At 38.7% G+C, this 13,191-nt stretch overlaps 1 protein-coding gene across 3 annotated transcripts; it reads left to right on the top strand.

Annotated features, from left to right (window-relative positions):
- The first annotated feature begins 5,694 nt into the window (after window positions 1-5,694).
- Window positions 5,695-12,793, top strand: LOC119741828 (putative neutral sphingomyelinase). 3 transcript variants are annotated; one of them, XM_038217736.1, is made up of 7 exons: window positions 5,777-5,902; window positions 6,784-6,880; window positions 7,739-7,815; window positions 8,272-8,455; window positions 9,508-9,738; window positions 10,475-10,709; window positions 11,834-12,793. In XM_038217736.1, exons 1-7 carry the CDS (start codon window positions 5,865-5,867, stop codon window positions 12,193-12,195), a joined length of 1,224 nt encoding a protein of 407 aa, XP_038073664.1. In that variant the 5' UTR covers window positions 5,777-5,864; the 3' UTR covers window positions 12,196-12,793. The 3 variants fall into 3 exon arrangements, with proteins under 3 accessions (XP_038073666.1, XP_038073664.1, XP_038073665.1); XM_038217738.1 differs by lacking the exons at window positions 5,777-5,902; window positions 7,739-7,815 and adding an exon at window positions 5,695-5,712; XM_038217737.1 differs by lacking the exon at window positions 6,784-6,880 and having other exon boundaries at window positions 5,822-5,902.
- Window positions 12,794-13,191: the final 398 nt, after the last annotated feature.

The following is a 13,191-nucleotide window of genomic DNA, read 5'->3' as shown; positions in this document are numbered from 1 at the left end:
ATATGTTGTAAGGGAGGGCTTCAAGCGTCGAGAAAAAAATGAAGATGCATTTTCACAGTTTTCTGAAAAAGTATATCTGTAGTGAGCTGCAATTTCGACAGGTTAGTTGAGTAATAACCTGCTTCAAATTTATTGTGTTGTTGTTCCTTGAGTCGGCTTAAATACTTTTCTTGCAAATGGCGTCATTACCTTTAAATCGATGTCTTTAAACTCCTCTTACATCTGAACAAAACAAGAACCTGTTTTTGTTACATTCCAACAATTTGAAGTTAATTACTGAAAATGTCACCGGCACTTTTGCCCCCTGATTTTGGATGTGACAGTGTAAATACCTGTTCTTCGCTGCTCGACTTGGAACAGTCCATACATTTTATGGAGAAATTGGTATGGATCGACTGACATGCGTTTGTAAACATTCATGGGGAAAAAGCAGGCCTCTCTTGATGAATATCGAAGAAGCGTGTGTATTCAGATCAAGACAAGGTCAGTTTCTCCAGAGAAATACGACAATGCCTCAGTCCCACTTTGCATCAAAAATTACTCCGGCACGGCTTCGATTGTGTTTGGATTGCGCGTTGGCATGGCAACCTGGCGCGATTTAATGGCTAAATAGCCATCGTAAAAGGCAGGCCAGACCACTTGTGGCTCAGCGGACGTGCCTTGGAATTCAGATGATGTTATGGATTTGGGGATCTTTCTTAAAAAGCGAGTACAATTAAAAGCAAAACAGGGTAAAAAAAACACAAAAAAACGAAATAACGAAACAAAATAAAACCTGAAACGGGTAAATAATAACCACTTATTATTCGATGAATTGTTGAGTCGTTTCAATTATTCCGCAAAAAACTGCTTTAAAAAGAAATAATACACCTTATGAAATAATACACACAATAGGCCTACATTCATCAATATTATATTGGTCAAGTTGGCTTCAAATAGCGAATAGCATGAATTATGTGAATGGCTAGTTATGAATAATTTGTAATAAGGTTATGTTTACTTTGCCGATTCGGCACAAAACAGACGAGAGAGATAATATATTGATTGAGATTGATGACGTCATCGTCTAGGGTAATGAAAATGCATTTCCGTGTGTCTATTGGTGAAAACAGTTTACATTTCCACAATGTTATCGTTGTATGTAAATAATTTTCCGTTTTGAATAACATTTTAAGCGGTTACTGTAAATATAAACCGTTAAATACCCTGGATGATGACGTCATCAGTCGACCCACGCCTGGAATTCTCGAGTCTTAATGTGTAAATAAAAAAATCCGAGGTTCGATTTAAAGGAGTTAGAATACATGATTTTCCACTATTTAAGTAAAAAGACTATGACCTAGCATACATTTTACACATTAATTTGGTGAGCCACATCTTCTGCAGAGCAGTCATTATGCGATGAGGCATTGGTAAGAAGCAAGTATGATTTTATAATCAAAGAACGTTCAAACTGACGAAGCAAGGTGTGTGTTCAAAATTATATTTGTTTTGTGTCGTTATGCAATATAGCTTTTGAGTTCTAAAATAAAATCAGTCTTTAAGGCCGAAAGGTGTACAGCATTCTTTGTTCTCACAATGACGTCTATTTATACTTTGCTTTTTTACTTTGAATTGATTTTTAAAAGTGTACTATTATTTTTTGACGTGACCATGTGATTATATAATATAACCGATGTGAGATGAGCTGACGGTCACCTGATATCTCTTAAATTCGGCAGAATTGTCAGAATGTTTGGCATGGATACCAGACTTGTGAAGTTAAAAAGCGTAATAACGTTTTTATTTATACCTAAAAAAAACGGTGACTTCGGATACAGTTGCTTGATGAAGTATAGTCGTATGGTACGGCAGATAGGTGATGGGATGGTGCCTTTAATTTGATGATACAAGCATGGAATTTGGCACACAGTCAGAATATGTCTGTGTCATGAGAAAGATCTTTGGCTGTAGGTCCATCGCAGATTTGTCCTTTGACAAAAAAATATAGAGGTATAACAAGCAAAGGCGGCCATTTTGAAAACTGCTTGTTATTCTACCTATATTTTTTCAAAGGACAAATCTCCAATGACCCTATCGCCAAATATCTTTCTTAAGTCATACTCTGACTGTGTGCCAAATTCCATGCTTGTATCATAAAAGGCATGCACAACTTGCCCACCCACTACGGTGTTAAGTGACCGAGACACAAAATTATGGGGGAGGGGAATTATTCATTGGATTTGGATGTGAATTTTACTTGTGAAAAGATATTGACATTTTTGTAATATGTGGGGTTTCATTTTCGCATTTGGAGGTAAACGAAGAAAAAAAGTCCACAGGAAAACCACTACGAAGTGTTATTTCCTGAATGCGTCTAAAACGAATTCAGGAAAACAACGTTCTTGGCTTCACACTGCGTAGTGTTATGTCTTCAATACGTCAAAACGCAACAGGAAAACAACGTGCTTGAATTCTCACTACGAAGTGTTATGTTCTGAAAGCGTTAAAACGCATTCAGGGAAACAACGTGCCTGGATGCACACTGCGTAGTGTTGTGTTTTGAAAGCGTTAAAACGCAAAGGTGTTCACAAGACGCCAGGTTCACCTGTTCCAAGTTAACTCCTATTTGAGTTTCGAACCCAACCTCTGTTCACAAGAATGGCTGGACAGATTTTTTTTTTCAATGCATGTATATTTCACAAGGACAAAAGATCTCCGCCTCATCCACCATCGTTTGGCGTCATATGATTCAACACTCTTGGTATTGTCCTGCGAAAAACGGAACACTTTAGAAAAAAAAACGTTAAAAAATACCAATGATTACTCAGCCAAGTCTTCGTACTTGTGTATCTTGCAATATCAGATATGTATCTTGCAATATCAGATTTTATTTGAAACTGTTCATCAATATGCGACTTCAATTTTTGTTAATATTTGTAGTCTTATTTTTGTATTCATAATTATAGAGGCGGTCTATTTTCAAACATGTTGGAATGCTATTCGCGTACTATTCAATATTACTTAACTCAATGGTGCGTGCAGCAAAAAGTCAGCGGTGACATTTGTTATCACCCAACTATCAAATTAGTAGTCTTCAGGCGGGCAAGGGCGGATCCAGAACACAATTTTTGGGGGGGGGGCAAAAAAAAATTTGGTCCTCCAAAAAAGTGGGTCAAAAAAATTACGGCGTGGGGTTCGGGGCCCGCTTAAGGGCCCCGAAAAAATTTTGGATTCTAGATGCTCTGTGGTGCGATCTGAGGCAATTTCTGACCACTTTAACCAATGTTTTTTTGAGGAAAAGATGGTGGTGTACTCATTGCCTGCCTTTATTGCGATGTCACATAAAAAAAAAAAAAAATTGGTTTCGTTTTGGGGGGGGGGGGGGCCATGGCCCCCTTTGGCCCCCCCCCCCTGGATCCGCCCTTGCAGGCGGGAAGATAATTTGTCCTTTTTTTCACACCAAAGCTTCGCTCGGCTGCCGTGCTACAAATGTCATTATCAAGGAGACAGGAAAAATATATCGTAATTACTTACACACAGAGAGGCAAGTCCACATACATGGTTGTAAAATTGAAATGGTGTGTGATAATGATATATCGATTTTCACTATACGAATAATCTTTGCGTGGGGGCCGGGCCGGAACCGGGAAGATTGCTCCAGTGCTGTGTAATACCGTGAACTAAAACAATTACGATATCGATAATCATTATGCAAATCACAATTGAAAGTACGATTCTTTTGTGGCGTAAATTCAAATCTTTGTTGGTGTTGATGGAAATGACAACATGCGTCACTGTAAAGCCGGTTCAGGTAAAGAAAAAGCTGCCGATGAAAAAAATGCCTGATTTAAAGGGTTCTTGATATGAATTTTTCTTGGAACACATTTTGTGCCACTTTTTACTCCTTTTAAATGTATGAAAATTATTTAACATTCCTTTTTGATTAATTTAATTGAAAAGTGCACTTCTTTAAACATTGAAATGTTCCATGTTTTTCCAAAAAAATTGAAGGCGCTATTAATGTGATGCCATTTCAGGAAGACGCTGTTCAGTTTAGGGGTTTTCTGTTCAAACTGTGAACCCAACTTAATGTGCTCATTGGAAACATGTTGTGAGAAAAGTTTGCTCATTGGCTTACAGCCGTGCGCTGACACAACAATGAATCACCAAAAGAAAAGAAAATTTACAACAGCAAAATATCCAAACTTCTGGCAACGTTTTGTGCTGAAATAGCTGTAAAATTGAGGTTTCTGCCTGAAATGACATGACACATTTGCTCATGAACTTATGGAAATTCGCATTAGCATAAAAAAGGCACCAAACTACCCATAAAAATGGCAAAACGAAAATTGAAAAATAAGGTAAAATGAGACACAAAGGTGCATTTTCAAGGATTGCATTAACAAAATTACATTGCATGGGCCCTTTAAAGATAATGATGTCGAACTTTCATATTCAGACACTGAAAAAAAAGCAAAACTAAAGAAAACAAAGTAGCATTGATGTCAAACCAAGACTCTGTTATGCTTAAAACAAATTTCATAAAACCATTTCAAATCAATCGAAGCAAAAATGAACGAAAAATCATTATATTTTTGAAAGCTAAAATGCAGAACCTATTTTATTTTATAGAAGCAGGTTTTTTTTTTATTGATATCAAAATAACCAAACCCTACAAAAGATTGGCAAGATTTTTGCGGATACAACATTCTGGAAGCACGTTGGCCTGTTTATGACCACATTATGATTCGTATTCTTTGTTCAACGCGACCTAAAACGTATTTTGCCCTCGATGATAATACACTCACTATCTCAGTTTTACCCACGATCGCACGGTCGTACTATAATGACATTATTTGGTCGTGTCAGCTGTTAATTTCACAAATGCGTCACTGATTTCAGCAATTAACCCACAAGCGACAGCAGCATTACTAATGGCAGAAGTAATGTCGTCGGTTACTTGATATAAACCTGCTCTTAGGCGTAGTCAATTTCACCCCGAAAATTGATTTATTTGAAAAAAAAAAACCTGCTAGCAATGAACAGATAGTTATCTCGAATTATTTGCGGCCCAGACTGAGTCCGGCACCTCCTTTTAGAATCGACAATGTGGGGACCGAGAAGAAGTCTTTTTTTTTTGTTTTGGTAAAACACTCAAAGGTCATTTTGTTTAGAGGAAAAAAAAGTCGAATTAGTTGAAGAGCACGGAGCGGAACAGTACTTCTTTCATTATTATGATAGGCCTATAATTCTTCGCCCATGTGCTCTGAATTAGGTATGAGATAAACACCAATCACAGTTTCCACTGTAAAATGTGTTACATATCGGAGAAGAGAGATAAAATGTAGCACACGGGAATCTGCTTGTTACCCCTGTCCGTCGGCAAAACTTGGGGTGTACAAAATGATTTGGCAGTCGTGCTTTCGGGGAAGGTAAGCGTGACATCTTTCGTTTAGTCGAATTGTAAACAGAGCTTGATAAAAGTGTAAACAATCATTCAGCTCTCTCTCTCTCTCTATTTTTTCACGGGTACACATACATCGTTCTTTGACTTGGACTGATTTTTTTTCACTGAATGGCGAAACACTGACGTTGTATTTTTCACACACAGTGCGATATTTGGGCTGATTGGGGGCGCCCTCACATTTTGCTGAGGAGCGAGAGCTGAGAAGCATAGGGGGCGCACTTGTAAACTTACAGCGGAGGAGGCCGAGGAGGAGCAGGTGGCAGGTGTTTCGTTTTAGTGGGGCTTGGTTTTGGTTCTGGTTCTGGTTCTGGTGGTTACTGCGCAAACACCTCCTATTAAAGTGGTTATCTCGCTTGGAGTTTATCTTTGGGATTTAATTTGCACTTTTTCCTGGGAGCAAGTTAGAATTAGAGAGATGGTCAAGCAAATCCGTGTTGTGACGTTGAATTGCTGGTAAGAACGAATATAAGTGAAGTCGAGTGTTATCCCGGGGTCTTTGACAAACTTGCAGGGGATTTTTGAGGGTTTTTTTTTACCGAGTCTAGCATGACTAGCTTTAGCCATGATAATGATGATTGAGCAAGGAACAGCTAGTTACAAATTTTCCGAAAAAAGACCTTTTTTATAGCTCCATAGTTTATGAAGCCATCTGTTCCTTGCTCTATGATTAAACTAATATGTAGTGCAAAAAAGTGCACAGTGTTGACTTCAATTTTCCATGTAATTTTTTCTCATGACCATGCATGCCATGCAAGCCACTTTAATCAGCATTAGGCCGAATTTATGGCATGTATGGCAAATTATTTAAAGGGAAGATACAGCATTTGCAAACATCACAAAACGAAATGATCAAATTATCACGAAATACCTTACTAGATGGTTAGGGAATCCTCCATGGTCTAAAGCACCCTGTAAAATCGTGGCTCCGGGTGTGCTGTCATTTTTAAGAAAAATGGTGTTTTTCCAACAGTGGTTGGCTTTTTTAAAAGTGCTCCTAATTTTTCCTAATTAGATGATAATTTTCTGCGTTTTCTTTGCAATTGATTACACACATGTGAAGGGGTACAAGCCTGCTAGACTGATTCTCTGACCTTACAATTCCCCAAAGTGTATAAATTGCTCTGTTTCATCGTAAGTGGGGTCAGGGAACCAGACTACAAGAACATGAATGGTTTTCTTGTTTTTCCAGCATCTACAAGCCTAAAACGTGAAACAAGTCATTTCATCAATATTTGCTATAACATACTAAGTCTCCGAATCCATTTATTTCTGAAAATTGCAGCAAAAAGCAAATGTTGTACATTCCCTTAAAATTTCTTTCTTTTTTTAACCAGGGGGTTGTGGTACCTAAGCAGTCATCGGGAGAAGCGAATAAGCCACCTTGGAGATGAGCTTGCTAGAGGGCGCTATGACATTGTCACATTGCAAGAGGTGCGACATGAAATATTTGAGTTTCCATGGGAAGATAAGCGAAGGCAGCCATTTAATGAAGATAACCTGAGAGGAAGAAAAACAGTTTGAATATAATATAAAAAAACAACATGTTTAGCGTCCCCGCCCGCTTCCTTTTTGGAGGCTGCCTCCTTTTTCTTTTTTTTTTGCACCCAAAAAAAGGATAAATTTTAAATGGTGACATCATTTTGGCCTCTTTGTCTGTTGCATCTAGCCCATATAAAGCTGGTATGTCATTTCCTGAGTCCAATGGCGGCCATTTAAAAATAAAACTGGCAGCCATCTTGGAAAATAGCCCGGTCGGACGGCCATTTTGGAGGGCAAAAAAAAAGGGGGGGGGGCCTTCCGCTTCCTTTTTTTTTCAAAAAAGCTGGACGCTAAACATGTTTTTTTTTATTTGGCCTAAAGACACTTGGGCCAAGTTGGGATTTGGCAATAAAAATCCATGCTATGTATTTAGAAACTGCAATTTTGTGCATTTTCTTGGTCATTTGGCTCAACTGAAGTTTCTATGGCAAAAATATGTTGAGACCCCTCCCCCCCCCAAAAAGACCGATTATCATTTTCGAGCAAATGAAAATGATTTAGTAATGCCCACAATGTTTTTAGAAAGTGCAATGCAAGTCATACGGCAAATACCTTATTTTGAGCTTATTTGAAATTGTAGGTTTATACATATTGGCACCATACATGTGCGTATACTTTTCATTTATGCCTCAGATTTCAGGCAAAATGTCGGAGTACACTGACATCTGTGTGTATACATTCTCTTTGTTTCTTACATTGGTTTGGTCTGTTTAATTCATAGATTTGCGTTTCCTGCTTTTTTTGGTTCAGATTTGGATGGAGAAAGATTACCAAAGTATATGTGATAAGGCGAAAGATGTCCTGCCCTATCATCACTACTTCCACAGGTAAAGAGGCCAAAATATCATCCACAACAGCCATATATTTACCCACAAACAAACAGAAAGAAAAAAGTTGCCAGAAAAATTATGAGAAATTCTCTGAATTTGTTTTTGTGAGGTTAAGAAAATGACTTGCAGCTTAAACTTAAAAATCAACACTTCTGATCTCTGGCTGTGCTCCGCGGTCTGGGACGTATGGCCGCAACCTAAGACGCCTATGAACATGTTTTTACCTTGACCTCATTGTAGCCGCGTCCTTTGCATTTCAGCTTCTCAGCTGTGAGTAAGGATGATTAGCCCCCAAATTATTATTATTGTTATTATTATTACCATTGTTAAGACTTGAAATTATGACACAGTGTTCGGCGTTAAACGCAGCACTGTGTACTCCGACTCGGTCCGCAAGTTTAAAGGACTCGCATGCAAACTTATTAACCCTATTTTGAATCCTGTCCATCACAGTGGCTTTCTCGGAAGCGGCATGTGCATTTTGTCCAAGTGGCCCATAGTAGATACACTGTACCACAGCTACTCCCTGAATGGCTACGCGTATCGCATCCTACAAGGGGACTGGTTCGGAGGGAAGGGAGTCGGACTGTGTGTGATTGAACTTGAAGATTTCACTGTCAACGTTTATACAACTCATGTAAGTATTTGTGAATATTTTGTACAAAAAGTAGGCAAATTAAAGTAAATAATAGCATTAACTCAACTTCAGATACATGTTCTGGTTTTGTACCAGTGTTGTCATGATTCCATCACAAGTCCGGTCCTGAGTCAATCACAATCCAGTTCACAAGTCAAGTCACAAGTGTTAGGGGTAACAACAGAATGCTTTTATCACAGTTCTTTGGAATTGCTGGTGACTTGACTTGAGGACTTATGATGGACGTGTGAGGACTTGTGATGGACATGTGAGGAATTGTGAGGACTTGTGATGGGCATGTGAGGACTTGTGATGGGCATGTGAGGACTCGTGATAGCCTTGTGAGAACATGTGATAGACTTGTGATGGTTGTGAGGGACTTGTGATGGACTTGTGAGGACCTTTCATAAGATGGGAGGACTTGTGATAGTGATAGTGATTGTGAGGACTTGTGATAGACGTGTGATAGACCTGTGAGGACTAGTAATGGACTTGTGATAGACTTGTGAGGATTACGATGGACATGTGAGGAATTGTGAGGACTTGTGATAGACTTGTGAGGACTTGTGATGGATTGAAGATGGACTTGTGATGGACTCGACTTCAAAACTGTTTTTTTTTGCCAACAACTATACGTGTAACTCCCTCAGAAGCTAGCATTGTTCTGCGTTGAAAATCTATCAAACATTAGCAAAAGTTAAACTCCTTTGGCATATAACTATGAATCATACCAAATTTTGAAGTTGCTCACGGCAACATTCAGATGAAACTAGAAATTAAACTTTAAATTTATCTGGCCCTGTTACAACAGGGTCAAGCCACTTTAAAAGAAAAAGTCAACGCATCATATTTGACCATTTTGGAGACTGTTGACATAGGGCTAGATAGCCCATTCGTAGAGCACTCGTACAGTGTTCCACACATCACAGGTTGAGACCCCAATCTTGTCAATTTCTTTGCCTAATCCAAAATCCTTTATTATTTTTTTACACTGGTCTGTTCAAAGAATTATTTTCCATTGATAAAACCATTGTTATATTTTTGTCGTTTAGAAACATGCCCTGTATGCACCCTCCCACGTCTTCTCAGAGGATGAGCACTTCACGCATCGTCTCCTGCAGGGCTACGAACTGAGCAAGTTTGTACGATTCACAGGAACCAACACCGACCTGAATGTGGTGACCGGCGATTTCAACACGGAGGATTTCTCCCTGGGGTTAAAGGTCGCTAAGGTCAACGCTGACCTCAGGGACGCTTGGTTGGATCGACCCAATCAGTGCATGGTAATTCACAAAAGGCTGTCACAAAGATTTGAATGATTCCAAAGATTTGAATTATGTACATGACATTTGAAGTCAACAGCTGCAGTCATCCCGAACGACCCCAGAGTCGACTCAATGGAAAATCGATCCTGGAACGCAACTTTGAAACAGTTATCAAGTCCAAAATATTGACACTATGCAAGAATAGGAGGTAGCACATTATAACCTATTCCGCACAAGAGTTCCTGCGTACATCACTCACAGGACTGTCTTTGAATGTGAACACAACTGAGATACTTTTGCGTGGGCATCAGGCTCATGGCAGCGATAGTCGGTTAATGCATCTGTCATCCCTTCATTGGTCACCCTTGACAGGGTACTTGTGCAATAGGTCTATAGCACACTATAGGACATGCTCTAACTTGCATACATATCCAGTACGCGTACAAATTTCTAATGGTACCGGTACTTTTTTGTATGAAATTTCTTTTGTTCAACAGAGCAGGTGAATTTTCAGTAGAGCATTATAAGTTTTTCCCTTGCAGAAAACTAAGGAGCTGTATTTCTCAAGCCAACCATGTTCAATTTTAAGACTTGCATGTACTTTTTATCCAAACCATAAAACATGTGTAACTTTTCTTGCCCCTGGTCATTCCAAATATTTTCCTCTTGATTTAGCTTGTGTAAAAGATGATTGAAGTTTTCTCCATGGAGGTACTTTTTCATTGACAATTATTGATGATTCTTTTCCGTGTAGGATGAGCCCTGCTGCACTGTAGAAGCACCAGATAATAGCTACACCAAAACCCAGACAAGCTACTATGTACACCACCCAGGCATGCGCATTGACTATGTCATGTATGGTACCAAACCGATATGCCATACCACCTGCCTGGATAGCAGATTGACCTTCAAAAGGATCCCAGGAACTGATATTAGCTACTCGGACCATGACGGGGTCGAGGCACTCTTTGAACTTAAAAAGGTCAAAGGTAAGTGCACTTTTTCTTTCAAATTTTTTTTTTTTCAGCCAGTGTTAGAAGATAAAAATTTGCTAGTTCACACATTGGAGCATGACGGACTTTGAATAGTTTTTCGTTCAGATGCACTGATAACTTCTGTCCAAGAGCCCTTGAGCTGTAAAAGTGTTCAGTCTAAAAGTTGGCATAGTGTGAAAAAAACAGAAAATTTGTGCCTAGGGCTGTCCCGTATGTACCGAATAGTCGATTCTAAGATCATCAACTGAATATTTGAAAAGCTTTTTGCCAGTTTTAATATTCAAGGAAAAAAACAATATGCAGACACACACGACTGTGATGTTATGTAATGGTAAATTTGCGAAGATTTAATGTCAGGTGCTACTTTTCTGTCGATGGTAACTGTTTTGTCGACGCCGGTGCATTGTTCACATCCTTTTAGCAGGTTAAAGCCCTTTTTAGATTTTTAAATACTTACTACAAAACAGTCCACTGCCTCACATCGATAACTGCAAGAAAATTTGAACTGGCACACTCTTAATGCAACTTTTTTTTGCAGCTGGCAGTTTCGAATATCCAAATATTCGGTCAAACATAGTTTCAAGTGACTAAATACTAAATTATTCCAAAGTGGACAGCCCTATTTTCGCCACATTTGTCGATAATGCTACTTCCATTTCAATGCCACTTTAAAAAAAAAAAACATAGAACACCATTGTGTATTAGTATCTTAAAAAAGAGGTGCATGTGCTAATTTGATTAAGCAGTTTACCCATGTGAAAGGACATCTTCAAAATTTTTTTCATCAAAAAGATATATGGTTTATCAAAATTTCCCCCTCAGGCCAAAAAAATTATGTTCCACCAACTTTTGATTTGTAAGTTTTTTTGATCAGCATTTTTCCTTTAAGTTTTGTTCATTCATTCAATTTTTTTTATTGGCTGTCGTGGAAATCCAAAAACTCACTATTTTGCTGCCACTGACAGCGAGTTGGCTTATCGAGGCAAACAAGTTTAACACACTTTACTCAAGGATAGAAAAGTTTCAACACCAGAGCCTCTCATTTTATCTACAACTCAAGTCATTGACCAGTCATTTATTTACAAACTTCATGATATCCCCCCTCCCTTTATCAACAGGGGAAGTTCAAAAACCTTCAGACAACACACAGAACCGCCTTGCCGTCCTGCAAGAGATCCTACCCTACCTCGATGACTCCATCCCAAAAATCAAACGCCAACGCGCCATCTATCTCCTCACGTCCCTCCTTCTATTTGTCCTACTGACATCCCTCTGGTTGAGTGGTACGTTCCATTGGTGTACCAGTATTTATGCTCGTTCAGGGGCCCTGGTCGTCTTACTGGCACTGGTTGTGTTGGGCTTGGGGGCGCTGAGTATCGGAGTTTCAGTCAAGACGACGGAGTTGAATCAGTTAATTGGGAGGAAGAGGGATGTAATGCTGGAAGCGAGAAGTCTGGCATCGCGGCTCAAAAAGAAGTGAGAAAATAGAATCATACAAGTCAAAATGATGTTGCTGCTGAATCTTTTAATTTTTGTTTTAATTTATTTGTCTAAGCCTGTGTCCATGATACGGAGATACAAGATACGGAGTTACATAACTGGGGATTGCAAAGTAGATTTTCATCCGGTTTGAAATTCACACCCCTATCATGTATCCTGATCAATTTTATGTGTGACGTCATCACTTTGTGCATTCTTCTCGTACGTGATACAAAAAGTGTGACACACGTGACAGCCCATTGACACAGGTTCAGTACGTTTAAATTTCTGTCTATTCACTCAAAATTTCTACAAATTTAATAATGATATCAACTTTACGTTCTTAGTTTTATGATGTACCAGACAGGTCGGATTGCAATTGGAAGCTCATAAGAGTGATTTCTTTCACGATGTGTTGGGAATTTTGAGCATTTTTGTGACAAAAAATTGTGATTTGGTTTCCTCAGCAGCAGTACATATATGCAGTGGTGTGATGTTGAAACTGAAATTTGAACACGTATTAGTCGTAATCATACATATACGGATACAAAATTTGTTTTGGAAGTTGAAAGTTTGTAATCTCAACGCATCCCCATTATAAAGTGCACTTCTTGCTTAGACCCATGCGCAACACACAGTGCATTTATCCTCATACATATGAGGCTGCACATTAAGGAAGGAAGGAAGGAAGAAAATATTAATAAAAACACGGGCAAAACAACATGTGGAATTTCAGATAAATAGTAGAATTTAACAAAATTAAGTTACATCATTTGAACTTTTTCAGGTTATGAAGGGCTGTTGATGTATATTTCGAAGCCTTTTAATATCCAAGTTTTTTTTAGAGTTTCGTGAATGAATGTTGAAGTGAAGAGCCTACTTTGCAATTGACCTATCGTAGAATCGCGTCAACCATGCGTCAACACAGCTTGAAATATTGTCCAATTACATGATATACAAATGGACGCGGTAAGCGCAAAATCTGAGACGAACAAAA

Source organism: Patiria miniata, unplaced genomic scaffold (genome assembly GCF_015706575.1).
Source record: "Patiria miniata isolate m_02_andy unplaced genomic scaffold, ASM1570657v1 HiC_scaffold_5, whole genome shotgun sequence".
Lineage (NCBI taxonomy): Eukaryota > Metazoa > Echinodermata > Asteroidea > Valvatida > Asterinidae > Patiria > Patiria miniata.
This window is presented reverse-complemented; position numbering and strand designations above follow the sequence as displayed.

Bases quoted from the DNA above. Each gene is read 5' to 3' on its own strand.
- LOC119741828 (XM_038217736.1), top strand. From the start codon at position 5,865: ATGGTCAAGCAAATCCGTGTTGTGACGTTGAATTGCTG. The intron at 8,456-9,507 runs GTAAGTATTTGT...TTTGTCGTTTAG, and splicing joins TCAACGTTTATACAACTCAT to AAACATGCCCTGTATGCACC. The intron at 9,739-10,474 runs GTAATTCACAAA...TTTTCCGTGTAG, and splicing joins ATCGACCCAATCAGTGCATG to GATGAGCCCTGCTGCACTGT.